We start from the raw sequence: 18,892 nt of genomic DNA, 5'->3' as shown, positions 1-18,892 counted from the left end.
GAAATCAATGTGTAATTAACCAAACTGTATATAAGGAATGGCTAAGGCTTCTTCTTCAAGGAGACAGAGCTTTGAACATGAATCTCCTGTCTCTTTTACTTACTGCAAGTAAATAAAACTACCTTGTGACAACCAAAACAAGCAGACAGTATATCCGAAAAATAATCTATAAATTCAAAATTCCACTAAAAAATCCAATAAGAAACTTGGTAAGTAGATTCTAGAATTCATACAGACAAGCAAAGGATCAGAAATATATCCAGTAAAATTTTAAGAAGGCAAGGTGAGGAGACTTGACCTACCTACCAGATGTTAACACATTGTAAAGCTACTGTAATTAAGATAGTTTGTTATTGATTTAGGGATAAACAAATAGACCAATGAAACAGATTAGAGAACCCAGAAATAGACTCAAATATGAAAATTTGATATGTGACATGTGGCATTACAAATCAATGGGAAAAGAAAGAGTTGTTAAAAAATAGGTTTTTAAAATAATTAGTTATAAATATGGAATTAAGTGAAATAAACTTTCTACCTCACACTTTACAAATAATTTTAATGAATTAAAAACCATAAGAGTGAAAAGCAAATCTTTAAAACTTTTCTTTGTTAAAAAAAGGGAATGTTTGGGGGACAAAAACATTTCTTAAGATAAAAATATTGACTGTGAAAGAAATGATTTACAAATTTGCCTACCTTAGAATATAAAACTTCTTTTCAAAAGATGTCACACCTAAAGTTGAAGAGCTATAGACTTAGAAGTTATGTATCTATATACCTCAAATACCTGACATAAGATTAGTATCCAGACTTAATAAAAACTGCTTAGCCCACAAGTGACAAATGGCCCAGTAGAGAAATAAGAATAGGAACAAGCAGTTCACAAAAGAGGAAATCACAATAGTCAAAGAATGAGAAAAAATATTGAACTTCACTAGAAATCAGGAAAATGTAAGTGAAAATGGGATACCATTTTACCCTAACCAGATTACATTACAAATTTGTTGTGGTTAGCCTGGCCAGTGTGGCTCACCAGTTGAGTGTTGATCCAGGAACCAAGAGTCACTGGTTCAATTCACAGTCAGGTCACATGCTCAGGTTTTGAGCTCAGTCCCCAGTGGCGGGCGTGCAGGAGGCAGCTGATTGATGATGTTTCTCATCGATGTTTCTATCTATCTCTCTTCTTTCCTCTGTCTCTTAAAAAAAAAATTTGTTGTGTTCACTCCCTGTTTGAGTGTGTGGAACTTTTCCCAGTTCTAGCTGCTGTGTCAAGTTGGAGCCCCAGTTGACTGTTAGGGGTTTCTTGGGGTTCTTGTTGCTTTTTGTTACTTTCTCTTGTAGATGATGGTACCACATAAGTCCCATGTAGGTAGCTTTCAGTGGTTTGTCCCCATATTCTGTTTATCACTTGGTTTTGTTTTCTTCTAGATATCCATGTGTTTTTGGTTTTGTTAGTTTTTTAAAAAATATATTTTTATTGATTTCAGAGAGAGGAAAGGAGAGAAAATCATCAATTGACTGAGCCACACCGTCTGGGCTGTTAATTTTATTTTTGTAAAGATTTTTTCAAATTGATTTTTAGAGAGAAAAGAAGGGAGAGAGGGAGAGAGCAAGCAACATCGATGTGAGTGGGAAAGATGGATTGGCTGCCTCCTGCACGCCCCCTCCTACCTACTTGACTGGAAATCCAACTGGCAAATGATACCCAACACAGCCACACCAGCTAGGGCTGGTTTTCTAATTTTAGTTAACTCTTGTTAGGACATGTGGAGTTCAAGGAAATTCATGTACCACCATTGCCACTATTTTCCCAGAGTGCTGCTCAATAGCTTTTGAATGTTAGAAATGTAATGTTAATTGAGTCAAATATTTGTTCGAAGAAGTAATAACTGATAGAGTTAGTGGTATATACTACTATTTTGTATCTGCTGCATTGACTCTTTTACCTTCAACTGAACAATCATTCTCTCCAGGTAATAGGAAAATGCCTCACAACAGCCAGCACTTTGTCATGCTTGGTTAGTATCTTTCTGATTGGCTGACAACCTCCAGTGAAGTACCAAATGGCAGCTTTAAATAATTATGTTAGTCTGTGACCATTTTTACCGTATTGAATGAATATCTAGGAATAAAGATAACTGAAAACAGATTAGTCAGCTATTTCATCTTTGAAGAAGTGGGAAGATAAAAGGCATGATAATGACCTTGAAAATTAAATTAGACATAATCGTTAGAAAAACGATTTGTAATGCTACATGAAAATTAACTAAAGGCCAATGAATGGACAATCTCTAAGACAGGGTGAAACAGGTAATTCTACAATCACTTTCTAGGGCAAGATTGCATTTTATTTTGGTTATAAATATTTCAGATTTAGACTGAATTGTTAACATTTGAACATTATCGTTGATTGCTAACAGAAGTAAAGCAGTTTTTTTTAAAAATTGTGATTTTAAAAAGTATTCTGCATTTGCCTTCATGTTCGTGTTCGTTACGGTATAAGATCAGTTATTTTCCCCCTCATGACTTCCTCCTTTTTCCTTCCATGAATAAGTGTCTGTGAAAATGTCTTCTTTTTATAAATTAATGCATTTGTAATTATCTCACTAGAAATCAAAGAAAAGCAAACTTATAAGGGTATGGTACTATTTTTAACTTTAGAAAGTAACTACTATCTAAAATAAAAACAGCCTAATGATACTGAGGATAAGATAAAATGACCATATGTATGTGTTGCTCTGGAAATGCAAATTGGAACTACCTTTTTGAAAAGAAGGTACAAAACTTAATGTGTAATCTCAATTGTATAGTTACTCTTGTGTTTTGATTATAGATAATGTCTACTATTAGTTATTTTCCAATTTCCTATATAATTGTGTAAATTTTAGTTTAATAGAATGTATCTTCTTTCAGGTTAAAGAACTGAATCATTATCTGGAGGCTGAGAAATCTTGTAGGACTGACCTAGAAATGTACGTAGCTGTTTTAAATACTCAGAAATCTGTTCTACAGGAAGATGCTGAGAAACTGAGAAAAGAATTGCATGAAGGTAAATATATATTCTATATATTTTTTAATCTTAGTTTCTAAGAGAACTATGATATTGATGAACAAAACAGTAACAAATCTTAAAATACTATTCCAATATATTAGTGATTTAATTTAAGCTTTCGCAGTTGGTTTGAATATTCCCATGAAAATCTGGAGATTTGAGGTCTGCTAAAGATACTTAGATCATTAGTGGCTTCTCTTTCTTACAGGACCCAGTGATAACTTCACAGGGCATGAGCTCTTGGCTGAAAGATAATGGGGCTGGGAACTTCTGCTTAAACTGTTTTTGCCCTTGATCCATTTTGATGGAGATGGATTAGCAAAAGTGATGTATACAAATAATGTATTCTGGTGTTCTTTAGTAACATCCCTGTTTATAAGGGATAATTTTGATTTCACTAGTTTGGTAGCAGAGAGGAGATGCAGAAATTGACTATTTTCCCAGGACAGAGGAAGAAGGCTCATCTTTTCCTCATTTAACTAAAAATATACTTTTGTCTTTAATTCTTCTACTGATTCCTGTACACCTGGGGTTCTTAACTTTTTTGTGTCATAGACTTTGGGAAATTTTGTGAAGCCATTTCAGAATAATGTTTTTAATCCATAAAATACATAGGATTACAAAAGAAACCAATTATACGTGGTATAGTAATACATGTGCTATTGCAATAATGCATTAAATAACAAGTGGTATAGTAATGAATGTGCTATTGCAATAATGCATTAAATAACAAGGTCTAGCAGCAGGTCTAATAACTTAAAATTTTGAAGTAGTGATTAGCATAAATTATATATATTTTAAGATATCTGTGGCTTCTGTTGGTGATCAAGTCATAGGTATTATTATATTTACTGTGGTTGGTTGCCTACATTTCATAATTGAAGGAAATGATAAATTTCGGTTAGAGGTTAGTGAAAGTAAATATCTAATTTTTTTCCCTCATCCAACTATATGCGCTCCATTGAAATCTTACATTTGTTTCAGGTTATGCTAGTAACACATTTTAATATGCAGGTTTAGGACTATATTAATAGAGTCCTACAGTGAATACTTTTAAGTATATCAAATGCTGTGAAACATATGCTCTGCTGTAAATAATTTAGGTTTGCATATGAGTTAGCATTTTTTTCCTAAATAGTGGAAAGCTGAAATTATATAAGTGTACAGAATTATTTCATAAAATGTTATGAAAATAACCCAAAGTTCGAGCAAGTCTTTGGCTTTCAGGAAACATTTTTCAAATGTGCTGCTGCAGTGAAAAAGACATCCAAACTCTGAAAGGATGTTAAAAAAAAAAAAGAAGAATTGCTATTTAAACTATGTGCCCCAACCTTCCAGAAATAGTATAAGACTGACATACTTTCCTAATATATCTGGAAAAGTATCTGAGAAGTTTCGCTAAAATGAGTATGTGGATAGAGTAATTTCCATACTGAAAACTACCAAAAAATAGTATTTGAATGAAAAGAAGGCAGACAAAGATTAAGCAGCAGCCTAAATTGGTAACAACAGCCTAAATTGGTGGAATTAGAAATACAGTACAACCAAGTTAGTGCAATTGCATATCAGAGGTATTAGGATTGGAATGTGTTAGGAGGCAGCAGTGCCACAGATAGGCTTCTTTGAAGAAGTTGTTCTTCTTTAAATTTTTTTTTTTTAATTTTTATTGATTTCAGAGAGGAAGGGAGAGGGAGAGAGAGATAGAAACATCAATGATGAGAATCACTGATTGGTTGCCTCCTGCACGTCCCCCCCTACTGGGGATCGAGCCTACAACCCAGGCATGTGCCCTTGACTGGAATAAAACCTGGGACCCTTCAATCCACAGGCTGATGCTCCATCCACTGAGCCAAATCAGCTAGGGTCAAAGAAGTTGTTCTTAAGTGGAGTTTTGAAAAATTGGTAGGTATTTGTCAATGATGAACATAATATTCAAGGTCATTTGCATGTGGTACAGCTACAGCAAGGTAAGGAAGTAAAAGAAGTGTGGTTCAGCAGAAGAGGTATAGGATGCAAAATGTGAAACAGGAGAGGTAGGTGTGGGCCACACCACAGAGACCTTACGCTAGGGATCTTGGATTTTATCCTATGGGCAGAAAGTATCCTCTGAAGGGTTTAAAATCTTTTTTCTTAAATAACAACTTTATTGAGATGTAATTTGCATGCCATGAAGTTCACTTTTTTAAAGTGTACAGTTCTAATTGCAGAACATTTTTTTTATTCCCCAAAAAATTCTGTATCCATTGCCAAACATCCCCTATTCTCTCCCTCCCAGCCCCTGGCAACCACTAACCTACTTTCTGTCTCTATAGATTTGCCTATTCTGGATTTCCGTATAAATAAGATTATACAATGTACGGTCTTTGTATTTGGCTTCGCTGAAGGGTTTTAAACTTGCAAGTGATAATATTAATTTTGCATTTTAGAAAGTTCAACTTAACAGCAGGGTGGAGGATAGAATAGAGAGGGTAAGACTAGTGGCAGGAAGAATAACAAAGGGACTGCTGTTGTAGTTGTCTAAGTTATGATGGCTGATCTAAGGCAGAAGATGGCTGTGTCATACTACACAGGAGGCAGTGTTAATAGGTTTCTGTTTCATTAGTAGGCTTCTGAGGCAGGAAAAGTCAGAAATGTGAGTTGTCTCTTAGGTTTCTTGCTTAGGTTGAGCTGATAAGTATCAACAACACAAGCATTTACAAAGATTCTTTGACTTAGTCTGAGAGGTCAAAACTAAATGGGCTCAAGGAGGATTCCTGGGTAACAGATTTATGAGTGGTTACTAAACCTTTGACCATTAGAGCAACGTTTCCCAAAGTGTATTCCCTAGAATAGCAGTCGCCAACTGGTGGACGCAGACCATTGGTGGTCCATGAGGTCCGAAAGATTGGCAACTGCTGCCCTAGAACACTTGTTATGTGAGTGGTACTGTGGCAAAGATCTTTTTGTCAAAGAAATTTGGGAAATACTGTATTGCCTACCATTGAAATTCAGGGTTTTTGATTGGGGAATTTTTACAGTTTGCCATCTTTTGGAGCAAGAGAGACAACAGCACAATCAGTTAAAACATACGTGGCAGAAGGCCAATGACCAGTTTCTGGAATCTCAGCGTTTGCTGATGAGGGACATGCAGAGAATGGAGATTGTGTTAACTTCAGAACAGCTCCGACAAGTTGAAGAACTGAAGAAGAAAGATCAGGTGAGTAGCATTTTTATAGGACTTGCTTCCTTTGTTAATAATGCATCCTCACTCATTCACATACATGTGACTGCATTACTTTGTGTATATTAGAGACTGACTTAATCCTGAAATAAGGTGATGTATGCCATTTCAACAAACATAGGTGCATTTGAGGGATTTTGTTTTTCAACTTTAGAAATGGCCTTACCTGGAGGCCACATGTTTAGAAATGATCCGCTTCAGGCTGCAGTATGCAACAATGCATATTTCTGAGAAATTATTTCTCTATAGTTCTGTCCAGTTTTCCCTAGGGCTCTTGAAGTATGTTAATCCAGGCCAGGTCTTCCATGATATTGCTCTAAAAGCCTTCTTAGAAGGTGACAGGGTGGGATGGAGAGGCTGAGTGATATGTAAAAGCAGGTATCTAGAGTGCTGCATACCCAAGATCCTGTTTGCTCCTTATGATTTAAAAATTATACAAATCTTCATGTTAAAAATACTTTGTTTTTAAGTACAAAGTAAAATTATAAAGTGATGAAGTAAAAACGATGTCTCTTGACATCTCTCCCACACCTCCATTCCCAGAAGTAGCCACTTTTAAATCAGGAATAATCAGTTTGGAAGATAGTCTTCAGACCATGTTGTGTGTTTATTAGTGTATGTTTAGAATTGTGTTTCCTACAACTGATATCGTGTATAAATACTTATTTTATAACTTACTTTTCTCATAAACATTATCTTGTATATATTTTCACATCAGAGATCTGTCTCTTGTTAGCTGGTAGCATGGATGTACTGTAATGGACTTAATCCTTCTTGTAGTGGGCATCTATGTGGTTTCCTTTTGTGTGTGTCATTTTAAACTGTTGCAGTTAATGGTGTATGTGTACAATTATTTCCCTAGGATGGCTGTGTAGAAGCTTTTTAGGTATTATTAGAAATATTTTAAATTACCTTGTATGACTTAGTTTAGATTTTGTTTTTCAGGAGTTTCTTCCTTTTTAATTTTCTTTTGTGTTTCTTAATTCTGACTCATTCACCTTGTGTGTGTAGACACAGTAAACATAAAGGTTTAGATTCTCAAGTTCAGATCTAGTCATGTCCCTTCTGCTGCCCATTAAAACAGTCTTAACTCATATAACTAGTCATTTAAAGCCTTTATTACAATTTATTGAGCTTTTGCTATATACATGTCAGCATTGTGCTAAGTTTAAATATTAAGCTTTATCTGACATAGTTCTTATTCTTAAAACAACACTACTGTCCAAATGTAGTAGAGAGTAATGGCCAGTCTCTGATTTCAGAGTGTAGGCACTTAGTCACCACCCCTCTTCCATATACCTCACTTCTCACGTGCCTGCTCTTTTCAGTCACTCAGGTTATTCAGAATTCCCTCAGAGGGCTGCCTGTACCCTGTACTTTTGTGCCTGCTTCCTTTTTCCCTGGAAGCCTTGCTTATCTGCTCTCACAGAATTGGCAAACTCATATTACTGATCCTTCAAGATCCAGCTGAATTTCCGGCTCCCTCAAATGAAATCAGTCATTTAAAAAAATCATACTTGTATAGTATTGCAGTTATTTGTGAGTTTGTCCCTTCCCTCTAGGCATTAAAGGTATCTTACTCATTTTTGAGTGGATGACTACATTTACTTCAATCATTCCTTTTGTATTTCATATGAATTTGTGCATCTTTTTTTTTTTTTTAAGATTTTTAAATTGGTTTTTAGAGAGAAAGGGAAGTAAAGAGAGGAGAGAAAGAGAAACATCAATGTGAGAGCCAAACAATTGCCTGCCTCCTACACACCACTCACTGGGGATGGAGCCTGAAACCTGGGCATGTGCCCCGACTGGGAATCCAACCAGCAACCTTTTGGTACATGGCACGACACCCAAACAACTAAGCCACACTGGTCAGGCCTGTACATCTTCCTAATGGATAAATAATATTCCTGTTAGTTTTCTGCAGTGATCTGAAGGACTCTTCTAGGCAAAGTTTCTTTCTTGGATCATTTGAAGAAGATGAGGGGCTGGCTTTCTTTTCTTTTTCTTTTACTTTTTTCTTGAGAGTGGAAGGGAGGGGGAGAGAAAGAGAGACAGAAACATTGATGTGAGAAAGACACATCAATTGGTTGCCTCCCGCACATGCCCTGACCAGGGCCAGGGATTGAGTCTACAATGAGGTATATGCCCTTGACCAGAATCGAACCCGAGATCCTTCAGTTTGAGGGTCGACACACCATTCCACTGAGCCAAATCAGCCACGGCGGGTTTGCTTTCTTTTGTTTTGCCTTTCACATGGAAGCTATTTCCTGATTTCTTCTTTTTATTAGGGTTCATAGTTTGTGCCTATAGTATTAAAATATTTTGTTTTGACCAACATAGCTTAGTGGTTGAGCATTGACCTATGAACCAGGAGGTCACAGTTCGATTCCCTGTCAGAGCATATGCCTGGGTTGCGGGCTCGATCCCCACTGTGGGGAGTGTAGGAGGCAGCTGATCAGTGACTCTCTCATCATTGATATTTCTCTTTCCCCTCCCCCTTCCTCTCTGAAATCAATAAACATATATTTAAAATATATGAATAAAATATTTTGTTTTGACCAGATGCCCTTAGATGTGATTACAAAACAAACTTAAGTGTCCAGTTTTCTCTAACTATAAAGTTCTTGTTCATTTTTGTTTTGAGTGGTTAAAGAATTACAGGAATCATTAAATATAGATTACTGGGTAATATATATATTTTTTCTTTCTAACTTTTAGGAGGAAGATGAACAACAAAGACTTAATAATAAGAGAAAAGACCACAAAAAAGCAGATGTTGAGGAAGAAGTGAAACTACCAGTAGTGTGTGCTTTAACTCATGAAGAATCTTCAGCGCAGTTATCAAATGAAGAGGTATAGTGAATCTGTAATTAAAATCATTGTATGCATGATGTTACCATTTTAGCTTCTCATACATTTATCAATTACATTGTTCATCTGGGACGTGTATAACTACTAGCTGAGAATTAGATAAAATGATATTTACTTTCAGTCATTCTTATGTTGGTATAAGTAGTACTATTTGAAACGTGTTGCAGTTTCTCTCATAGTCTCTGAAATAATTTAGATGTTCTTTTATCCAGTGGTTCCAAAATTAAAGCATTAGAAGAAATCTTTAATATCTGCAAAATATTTTTATATGAATAGTTAATGTTGCTAATACATTGAGCTTTTTGTTTAAAAGAGATTATTTAAAATGTTGAAACACTTACCTCCCTATAGCATATATGAAGTATTAACCAGTAGTAGGTCTTAAAGCCCTAAGAATAATAGTAGGTGAGGTTTGGCAGATTGTAGTGGGGCAGGGTAGAACATTTCAGGTATTGGAAATGGATGGGGTGGAGGGACCTGGAGGTGGAAAGTGTAAGGTGGTGTTTTTATGGCCTCATTACCTTTCATCCACAATGTGGACGGGCCTCCTCATTAGGTTTCCTGTCTTCAGCCTGTCCCACTCCATTGCACCCTCAGCGTTACTGGCAGATTTATTTTTCTTAAGTGCAGCTGTAGTCAGGCTACTCCCCTACTCAAAACTACCACTGCCTCCCATTGCCTACATAATTAGTGAAAATTCCTCACTCAGGTAGTCGAGGCCATTCATAATGTGCACTCTGTTTTAGCCACATTGATTGTCTTGTGCTACATTCCCCACCTTGCATGGTGGTTTCTTCACCTGGAATGCTTATCTCCCTCTGCTTTTCTGATATTGACATCCTTCTATTTATTCTTCCAAGACTCATGCTGGTATCCCCTCTTCAATGATAGAAATGCTTCTCTTATTGCCTTTAGGATAAAAACTAAAAAAGGAACCTAGCTTGGCATACAATTATTTAAAATGTTGAAACACTCAACTCCCTATAGCATATATGAAGTATTAACCAGTATTAGACAGTATTAGACAGTTGAAAGGCCCTTCTAGCCTTACTGTGCTGGCCACTTCATCCCAGCCACACCTTCTACTTACTGTCAGTGCTCACATGCCTTGTTTATACTGTCCCTGCTGTTCAGAATTTTCATACTCATTTTCCTACCTCTGCCTCCTTTCCTGGCCTGCTACAGCAATTTCAGTTAAATTGGATGAAGGGTCTTACCCACTTTCAGAGGTGTTTTTGTTTAGTTTGCAGATTTACTCTGAGCCATGAATATCTTCCTGGTGGCTTATATTTCCATGTTTATGGATTGTTTGACATTTTAAGAAAAGTTTTAAAAAATCCTATCAGACATATGATGTAATTGTTTTTCTGCATTCTTTGTTTTGAATTATACACTGAGGACCACCAGGCCTGATTCTGCTGTATTTTTTTTTTTCAATAGTTAGATTCCCAGGAGACTGTCTCAACTTTTGGGTACTGCCAAATATTATGTGGTTTCTGTGTCATGCAGTCCTGTGTCCAGGAATGCTTGAAAAAGTTTCAAACATTTCCAGAAATATTTTAGCAGGAATATAGGAAAGGGAGATTTTTTGTGACTTGCAATGAAGCCTTTTTTTAATTTTTAATTTTTTCTTAACAGATCTATGATATATTGTATATAGCATTATTTCCTGACATTTGAAGTATCTTTTAGACTTTCAGATCTGATAGTTTGAATATTTGTTTCAAGTTGAGAATTAAGACAATTTACTTTAGCCTGTTGGTTTAAAGTTAATATGGAATGCTTTGGAAACTTAGTCATATTTATTGATAAAAACATTTAAATTTGTAGGACATCATATCTTTAACCTTATGCTTAGAATATGCTTTTCTCACTACAATGGTATATATGTTCATTATAGAAAACTTGGAAAATACAGGAAGGTATACAAAGTAAAAATAACCAGTAGGCAATTCTGCCCAGAGATAGCCACCAATATTTTGCCATGTACCTCTCCTTTCCCTCTTTTTCTGTTTTCATTCCCAAAGTTAAAGTATATGTGTTTCTATTTGCACTTTTTAAACATAATCCAATTGTAACTCTACATAATGTTTTACATATCATTCCCCTCCCCCACACTTAAATCTGTTTTTAAAGGTTTTGACACATCAGTAAATTTTTTTTTCCAAAAAAGGTGACATAATGGCTGACATATTTCAGCATGTAAATGTACCATAATTCCTACTAATTGATTTATGCCCAGGTTTTAATTTGTAAAAGTCACTGAGTGACAACATGGAGAGGTCAATGCCAGGGAAAGAAAAGTTTAATGGTATTCACATTCCTCTTAGAAATGAGAGTCATGGACCAGCATATGTGGTACACCAAGTGAGCCACCTGGGGAAGCAGCAGAGCTGGTCATGAGGCAGAACAGGAGCAAGGGCAGAGCATGCCCTAGAGCCATTGTTGGGTTTTTTGAGGAAAAGGGAAGGGTAAACAACATCCCATTGGCTAGTTTGAATAAGTCTAGTGGGCTTTGGGGTAGGGGAAATACTGGCTTGGTGTGTAAGAGTCAGATAAAGGAATTGGTTGGAGGTATTGACTCAGGATTAGTTGATTTGTATATGAAAGGCATGTTTGCAGGCAAGTTGTATATTCTAGGAATTAGCTAGCTTGGGAGGGGCAGTCTCTCCTTGGCCAGTAAGACCCCAAAATGTCAAAAACATTGTAAAGTGTAGAAAACAAAAGTACACTATTTGCACACTGATATAGTATAGTCAAGTTTGTCCATTGTCCCAAAAATGTATACACACTTGGACTAATTATTAATTCTAGTGGGTTAAATCTGAAAAGAAACATCAATTGAGCTATCAGAAAAAAAGTGTATATACATTTTTTTGGGACACCCTATATAATTCTTTTTTGTACAAAAATCATATGAACTTACCTGATTACTTTGTTAGTATAAGTTTGTGGGAAAAGAACTGCTGAGTTTGAGGATATAAACATTTGTAAGGTATTAGAACATATTGTTGAATCATCTTTTGGAAACACCACAACAGTTTACACTTCTCCTGGAAGTGTTCCTTATGCTGTTACCATCATGGCAGTCTGCTATTTTTCTACCCCTGTCCCCTTCCCTCTTTGTCACAGCGGCATTGTATGTGAGATAGCATTAGATGTTAGGCTCCTTCATAGTTCACAGAATGGGTTCCCAGTTCTTATTAGGATACTTCTTTGGGACCTTTGCCATAGCTACTTAATATGTACTAGATTTATGTTCCTTACTCATCTGAATTTCACAGAGGAAAGAAATCAAGAACTTAACATAAAAGTTGTCAACTATTTTACCAAGTAAGGACATTTTCTAGACATTAAAAAATTTTTATTCCACAATCTTTTTTAGTTCATAAAAGGAAGGACGTTTAACAACAAAAAGTAGGAAGGCTATTACCTTAAAATAAAGGCTAGTACTTTAATTTGAGTGCATTTAGTTTCAAGAGAAACTTGCTGCATTTTCCTTGTTTTCTAACCCTCACTAGCTATGTGACTGCATCATGGAATGGCACTGGTGCCCTTTTTCACTTTGAGAATGTGCTGTACCACATTTTTTAAAATTGTAACATAGTTAACCATTTAAAGTGCAGCAGAATTTAATATGCTTACAATGTTATTCACCCATCACCTCTGTCTAGTTTCAAAACATTTTCATCACCCCCAAAAGAAGACGCTATATCCATTAAGGAGTCACTCGCCATTCTCTTTTCCTCTCGGCCTCTGGCAGCCACTAGTTTGTTTTTGGTCTTTGTGGACTTATCTATTCTGGACATTTCATATATTTGGGATCAAACGATATATATAACTTCTGCATCTAGCTTCTTTCACTCCATGTACCACATTTAACACGTTAATTACATCGTGCTTGAAACTTGGTTTCTGGCTTACCCCATTACCCTCATTTCACTTCTGCCACTCTGCTACTCCTTTCTCTCTCCATCCCCAGAATGTATTTTTCATGGTTCTGCCCTTGACCTCATCCTATAGATTATCTTAGGTGTTACGATTTGCTGCTGTGATTTGAATTATCATTACATGATGGTTACTCCCAAGTCTCTGTCTAAAGACTTAAATGTCCCTCTATTGGATGGACATCTCCACTTGGATATACAACAGGCATCTCACACTCAACATACTCAGCACTGAATTTCAGCAAACCTTTTCTGACTGCTTATGTGTGGACTAAATTCCTCTCCTTGAGCTACCGAGTCATTCAGTACATAGTAGGAGCCTATCATTTTATTAAATACAGTGTTCTGATCGCCTGCTTACTTGTTTAGTTTTTCATGAAGCCATAAGCATCTTTTTTTTTTTTAAATATATTTTATTGATTTTTTTACAGAGAGGAAGGGAGAGGGATAGACAGTTAGAAACATCGATGAGAGAGAAACATCGATCAGTTGCCTCCTGCACACCCCCTACTGGGGATGTGCCCGCAACCAAGGTACATGCCCTTGCCTGGAATCGAACCTGGGACCCTTCAGTCCCCAGGCCGACGCTCTATCCACTGAGCCAAACCGGTCAGGGCGCCATAAGCATCTTGAGGGCAGAGATTGCTCACAGTTGTATCCTGAGTTCACAGGATGCAAGTTGTATCTTGCTCACAGATGTATCCCAAGTTCCTGGTTTAGTGCCCAGCAAGCAAATAGAGGATACTCAATAAATGTATGTTCAGTAAATACATGAAGGTAACACACTAATGATTATCATGTGTAACGTGGTAAAATTCTTTTAGCATATGGTAGTTTTCCTTTTTGAAAATACAGAGAATTTTCTAATGTGACAATATGTATTTTCACATTTCAGGAGCATTTAGATAGTACCCATGGTTCAGTTCATTCCTTAGATGCAGATTTACTGTTGCCATCTGGAGATCCATTCAGTAAATTGGACAATGACATGTTTAAAGACGGACTCAGGAGAGCACAGTCTACAGACAGCTTGGGAACCTCAGGCTCACTGCAATCCAAAGCTTTAGGCTATAACTACAAAGCAAAATCTGCTGGAAACCTGGACGAATCAGATTTTGGACCACTAGTAGGAGCAGATTCCGTGTCTGAGAACTTTGATACTGCCTCCCTTGGGTCACTGCAAATGCCAAGTGGGTTTACATTAACCAAAGATCAGGAAAGAGCAATCAAGGCAATGACACCCGAACAAGAAGAGACTGCGTCTCTCCTCTCCAGTGTCACCCAGGGTATGGAAAGTGCTTATATGTCCCCCAGCGGTTATCGCTTAGTCAGTGAGACAGAATGGAATCTCCTGCAAAAAGAGGTGAGTTATCTTTCTTTTTTCCTCCTGATCACTTTGAGCAATACTGGGTAACTCTGGAATTTATTGTTCATTCAGAAGATAGTCCCTGGAGTCAGTACATGTACATGCTGTTAGCAAGTGGATATTCACCTTATTGTCTGACCCTTGTCATAGTCTGCTTTGGCTATTCCAGGTGATTATGACGAAGGAACTGACTCTAGCTAATTGCATTGGGTGCGAACTTTTCCACCTGCAGTCACACCTCTGAAGTGGAGCAGTCTGCCTGAATAAGATAGCTAAGTTTGAGTTAGAGTAGCCTGAATTTGCTTTGCTTTGCAGTTTCTATGATCTCAGTGTATTCCAAGATTCTTACTTTTTCATTTTTCCTTGATATTTGAAGTGCAAATGCTTGTCAGCAATAGATGCTGAGAGTGAATTTAAGGGGAGGGGGTGGAAAATACGGGAAAGAAAAAAGGCAGCCTTTAGTGAGGTTAATTTTCCTTCAAATAGTATTTGTAAATTCAGAAGTAAGATAGGAGATAAAACCTGTAATATATACTTGCATAGTGCTTTACAGATTACAAAGCCCTTTCACATACCTCATCTCTTTGAGTTTCTTGATAATAATGAGGCAGTCAGTACATTATTGTCCCCAATTTACAGGAGAAGAAACTAGCTCAAAAAGTCAAGTGACTTGTTTAAGTTTCTCCTTTGACTTGGCAGCAAAACCTGGGTTAGAATACAGGTTTTCTGACTTCCAGTGCTTTCCTTTACCCAGGGTTACTTTTCTTTAAAGAAGCTGTCATTCAGTAAGTAGAACAGCTTATTAAGCCCCAAAGAAACTTTTCTTCTCTACATGTGAGAAGGTGCTACTTAACAGTTTCATACCTACTTGGTAATTGGAGCAGGTGAAATGGGTAATTGGCACTGGTTCCTCCTCCCATCCCCTTCCTTGGCTGGGTTTCAGTTGTGAGTTCACGGTGTAGTACCTTCTGCTTGCTTTGTGTTTTCCTCAAATATGGTGTTTTGTGACACTTAGTCTCTTGGTGGTAAAGTCATGTCCCTTGTTTTGCTTTCGTACTCATATCAGCTTATGACTTCGTAGAATCCAATCCTATGTTGTAACTTCTTGCCTTAAGTACCTGAAGAAATTGTTTACTCCATGTTCTACTTTGAGTAACATAGGTAAGACTGTGCATGTGTTCCTCACGTTTGTGATGTAAAATTATTTTGTTCTGCCTGATAAGAGGTGCTTTTGGTGCCCTTCAGGTACATAATGCTGGGAATAAACTTGGTAGACGTTGTGATATGTGTTCCAATTATGAAAAACAGTTACAAGGAATTCAGATTCAGGAGGCCGAAACAAGAGACCAGGTGAGTTTCTTTTGGGTATGTCAAATTGGTGAGCTGTTGTCGTTTTCATTGGAAGTGCAGGATTAATTTGTTTTCCCCTCCCATTTGCTTTATGAAGTACATCCGTCTTGTTAAATATGAAATAATCTGGTACATGCAATGTCAGTTACATCTCCAGTGGGAGCACACTAGAACCTCTGCTTCTGTGTGTCTTTGCTTTATCAGTTTGCCCAACACCTCATAGGTCAGGTCAGCTCTTTCAGAGACACTGGTATATCCTACCTACGAACTTGCCCCTTCTGCCCAAGGCTTAAAAGTGATACTATCATGAGTATATAAACATGGAACATTAATTGAATATTATATTAATCAGTATTTGGAATCTTCATTGCTTATTGCCTCTATTTCTTGTTATAAATTTGTTGAATTAATTAGGTTAATTTACAGGGTCACAGAAATTAAGATTAGGTTGATCTGGAATACTGAAATTGACAAGTACCTTTTACAAATATAGTACCTAATAATGGACTCCTCGGTAACACTTAGAAAATAATGTGGAATTCGTGAGCGTAGGCTTGTGAAAGTATATGTAAGGAAAAGAAATTTTTTTTTATATTTCCTAATTGTTCTTTGATTGTTATGAAGATTGTTCCCTTTGTTTTCAACATAAGTTTAGACATATTAGAATGATGGCTTAATATTTTCAAATGCCATTGGCCTTGATTTCCTGCCTATATGCTTTTTTTCATAGATGGTTGAAAGGTAAATTTCTAAAGCTGTTGGTGAAACTTAGGTTAGCCTCTGATAGTGTGGCATTGGAATGGGCTATCTTGGACTCCACAGTCATTTCAGTAGACATTCAACTGTGTTTGGCATTTTGCTGAATCCTGGGTATTCAGGTACAAATAGAACATAGTACTTACTGCCCATAAGGAGCTTTCAGTGTTGCTAGCCAAGCTATCAGTTCCATACAGTTTGTTCCTGAGATGTACACACAGAACTAGTGGAGGGACAGGAACATCTAACTTTACTTTGGGCTCAGTTGAGTAACACTTGTGGGTAACACTTGAGTTAAATTTCTTTTAGAACTTGAGTAAAAATTAATTAGGAAAAGAAGTGAGGAAAGGGTGTTCAAGGAGAGGAAAGATGTACAAAAGAGCAGAGTTATGAAGGAAAATTATGTGTTCTAGAAAGTATGAATAGTTCTGTGGTGAGGCAAAGGGTGTGTGTGATAAAATATGGGAGAGGAAGTTACAGAGGTCATGATGACATCACTGAGGGAGGGGTGATGATTGAAGGGATTTGAATTTGACCCTGAAGACTTTAGGAGACATCTAGCGATTTTAAGTAGGGAAATGGTAATGTGATTTGACTTTTGTTTTAGAAAAAATGTCTGGTGTTAGTATGGACTGTAGATTGGAGGCAGAGGATATACTAGTGTCAGGGAGGCCAGTGTCCTAGCTTAGAGGACCCAGGAGGAAAAGCAGATAATGTATGTGAAAAATGATTTGTTAACTGTAAAGCAGAGTATAGTCATCAAATTAGGCCATTTATCTCTCTTTTTTTTTTTTTTCTGAATTGACAAATTTATGATTTTTTTCAGAGAAAGAAAATTAAATTTAAAAATTTTGGAGTTACATATTTTTTTCATTTTATAAAAGAATTCTAGTACTTCTAATTGACATTTAAAATTATATAGGTGAAAAAACTACAGGTGATGCTAAGACAAGCAAATGACCAGTTAGAGAAGACAATGAAAGATAAACAGGAGCTAGAAGACTTCATAAAGCAGAGCACTGAAGATTCAAGTCATCAGGTAAATGAGGGTTTTTAGAATGTGACCCATGGGGGAGATGACTGGGTTGTTTAAATAAAAAAATTCTGAAAACTTAATAATGTTTCTTTCTTGCCCTGAAGATTTGGCAGTTCTGTTTTTCCTCTTAACTATTTTTTTCTGGTATCTGTTTTGTAGATTTAAAAAAAACACACAAAACTTTTGAAGTAACTGATTAATGAATACCAGGAGGCTGATTCTGCTTTCCCCTTTGTTTTTTATTTGGTTTTCTGCTGCACAACAAACTTGCAGACAGGAGAGATACTAATTATCTTTTTTTTTTTTTTTTAACTTTTTAAAAGTATAGTGTTCATAGTATAAAAACTCAGACATACCAGAACTAATATCCTTGTAACCATATCAAGGTCAAGTAATAGGACATTAGCTAGTACACCAGAAACCTTCACTTTCTCTTCCACTTATCACCCCTTCCCCAGAGGTAACCATTGTCCTAACTTCTAACACCATTAGATTCGTTTTGTCTGTTTTTTAATTTTATTATTTTAACAAATGAATCGTATAGTTTGTATTCTTTTGTGTCTGTCTTCCTCTATTCAACATGTGAGATTCTTACTCAAGATGCTTGTAGCAGTATGCTTATTTTCATTGTTGTATAGTTGTACTAGTATATGGATATATCAAAATTTATATATCACAGTGAGCATTTGGGTTGTTTCTAGTTCTGGTATAAATAATTCTACTTTGAAATTTTTGTATAGGGCTTGTTGAACATATTTCTGGTGGGTATATGCCTAGGAGTGAAATTCCTGGGTTAGAATGTTCAAAATGTCTTTAGTAGATACTAAGGCCAAAGAGTTTTGCAGTGTGTTTGTATGAATTTATACTCTCACCAGCAATATATGAGAAGAATTCCTGTGGATTGCAGTCTTGACAAACTTCATTTTGTTAGTTATTTTAATTACAGCCATTTTGGTGGGTGTGAATAGTATTTCACTGTGGCTTAGTTTGCATTTCTCTGATGACCATTGAGGTTATTTAGCATTTTTCATGTTAATTGGCTACTGGGATATCATTTTGTTTGTGTGTGAGATTCCTTCTCAAGTCTTATGCTAATTTTTTCTATTGCGTTGTGTTCTTTTAATTTTTAAAAAGTTACTTGTTTTTCTGATTTGTTAGTTGTTTTTCTAATCCTCACCTGAGGATATTTTTTCTATTGATTTTTAGAGAGAGTGAAAGGGATGGGGGAGGGGAGAGAGAGAAATAGAGAAGGGAGGGAGAGTGAGAGAAACATTGATGTGAGAGAGAGACA

General features: G+C 36.4%; 1 protein-coding gene across 3 annotated transcripts in view; it reads left to right on the top strand.

Moving 5' to 3' along the window:
- Positions 1-18,892, top strand: part of RABEP1 (rabaptin, RAB GTPase binding effector protein 1) — a 115,357-nt gene that overhangs the window by 75,019 nt on the left and 21,446 nt on the right. For all 3 annotated transcript variants that reach the window (XM_080678869.1, XM_080678870.1, XM_080678871.1), the window contains 6 exons: positions 2,917-3,052; positions 6,073-6,251; positions 8,994-9,128; positions 13,989-14,456; positions 15,705-15,809; positions 17,488-17,604. In XM_080678869.1, the coding sequence (XP_080534995.1) occupies positions 2,917-3,052; positions 6,073-6,251; positions 8,994-9,128; positions 13,989-14,456; positions 15,705-15,809; positions 17,488-17,604 (1,140 nt within the window). The remainder of the gene's footprint in view (positions 1-2,916; positions 3,053-6,072; positions 6,252-8,993; positions 9,129-13,988; positions 14,457-15,704; positions 15,810-17,487; positions 17,605-18,892) is intronic.

This window comes from Plecotus auritus, assembly GCF_963455305.1.
Source record: "Plecotus auritus genome assembly, chromosome: 7".
NCBI lineage: Eukaryota > Metazoa > Chordata > Mammalia > Chiroptera > Vespertilionidae > Plecotus > Plecotus auritus.
The sequence above is the reverse complement of the archived record's forward strand: the minus strand, read 5'-3'. Positions and strand labels throughout refer to the sequence as shown.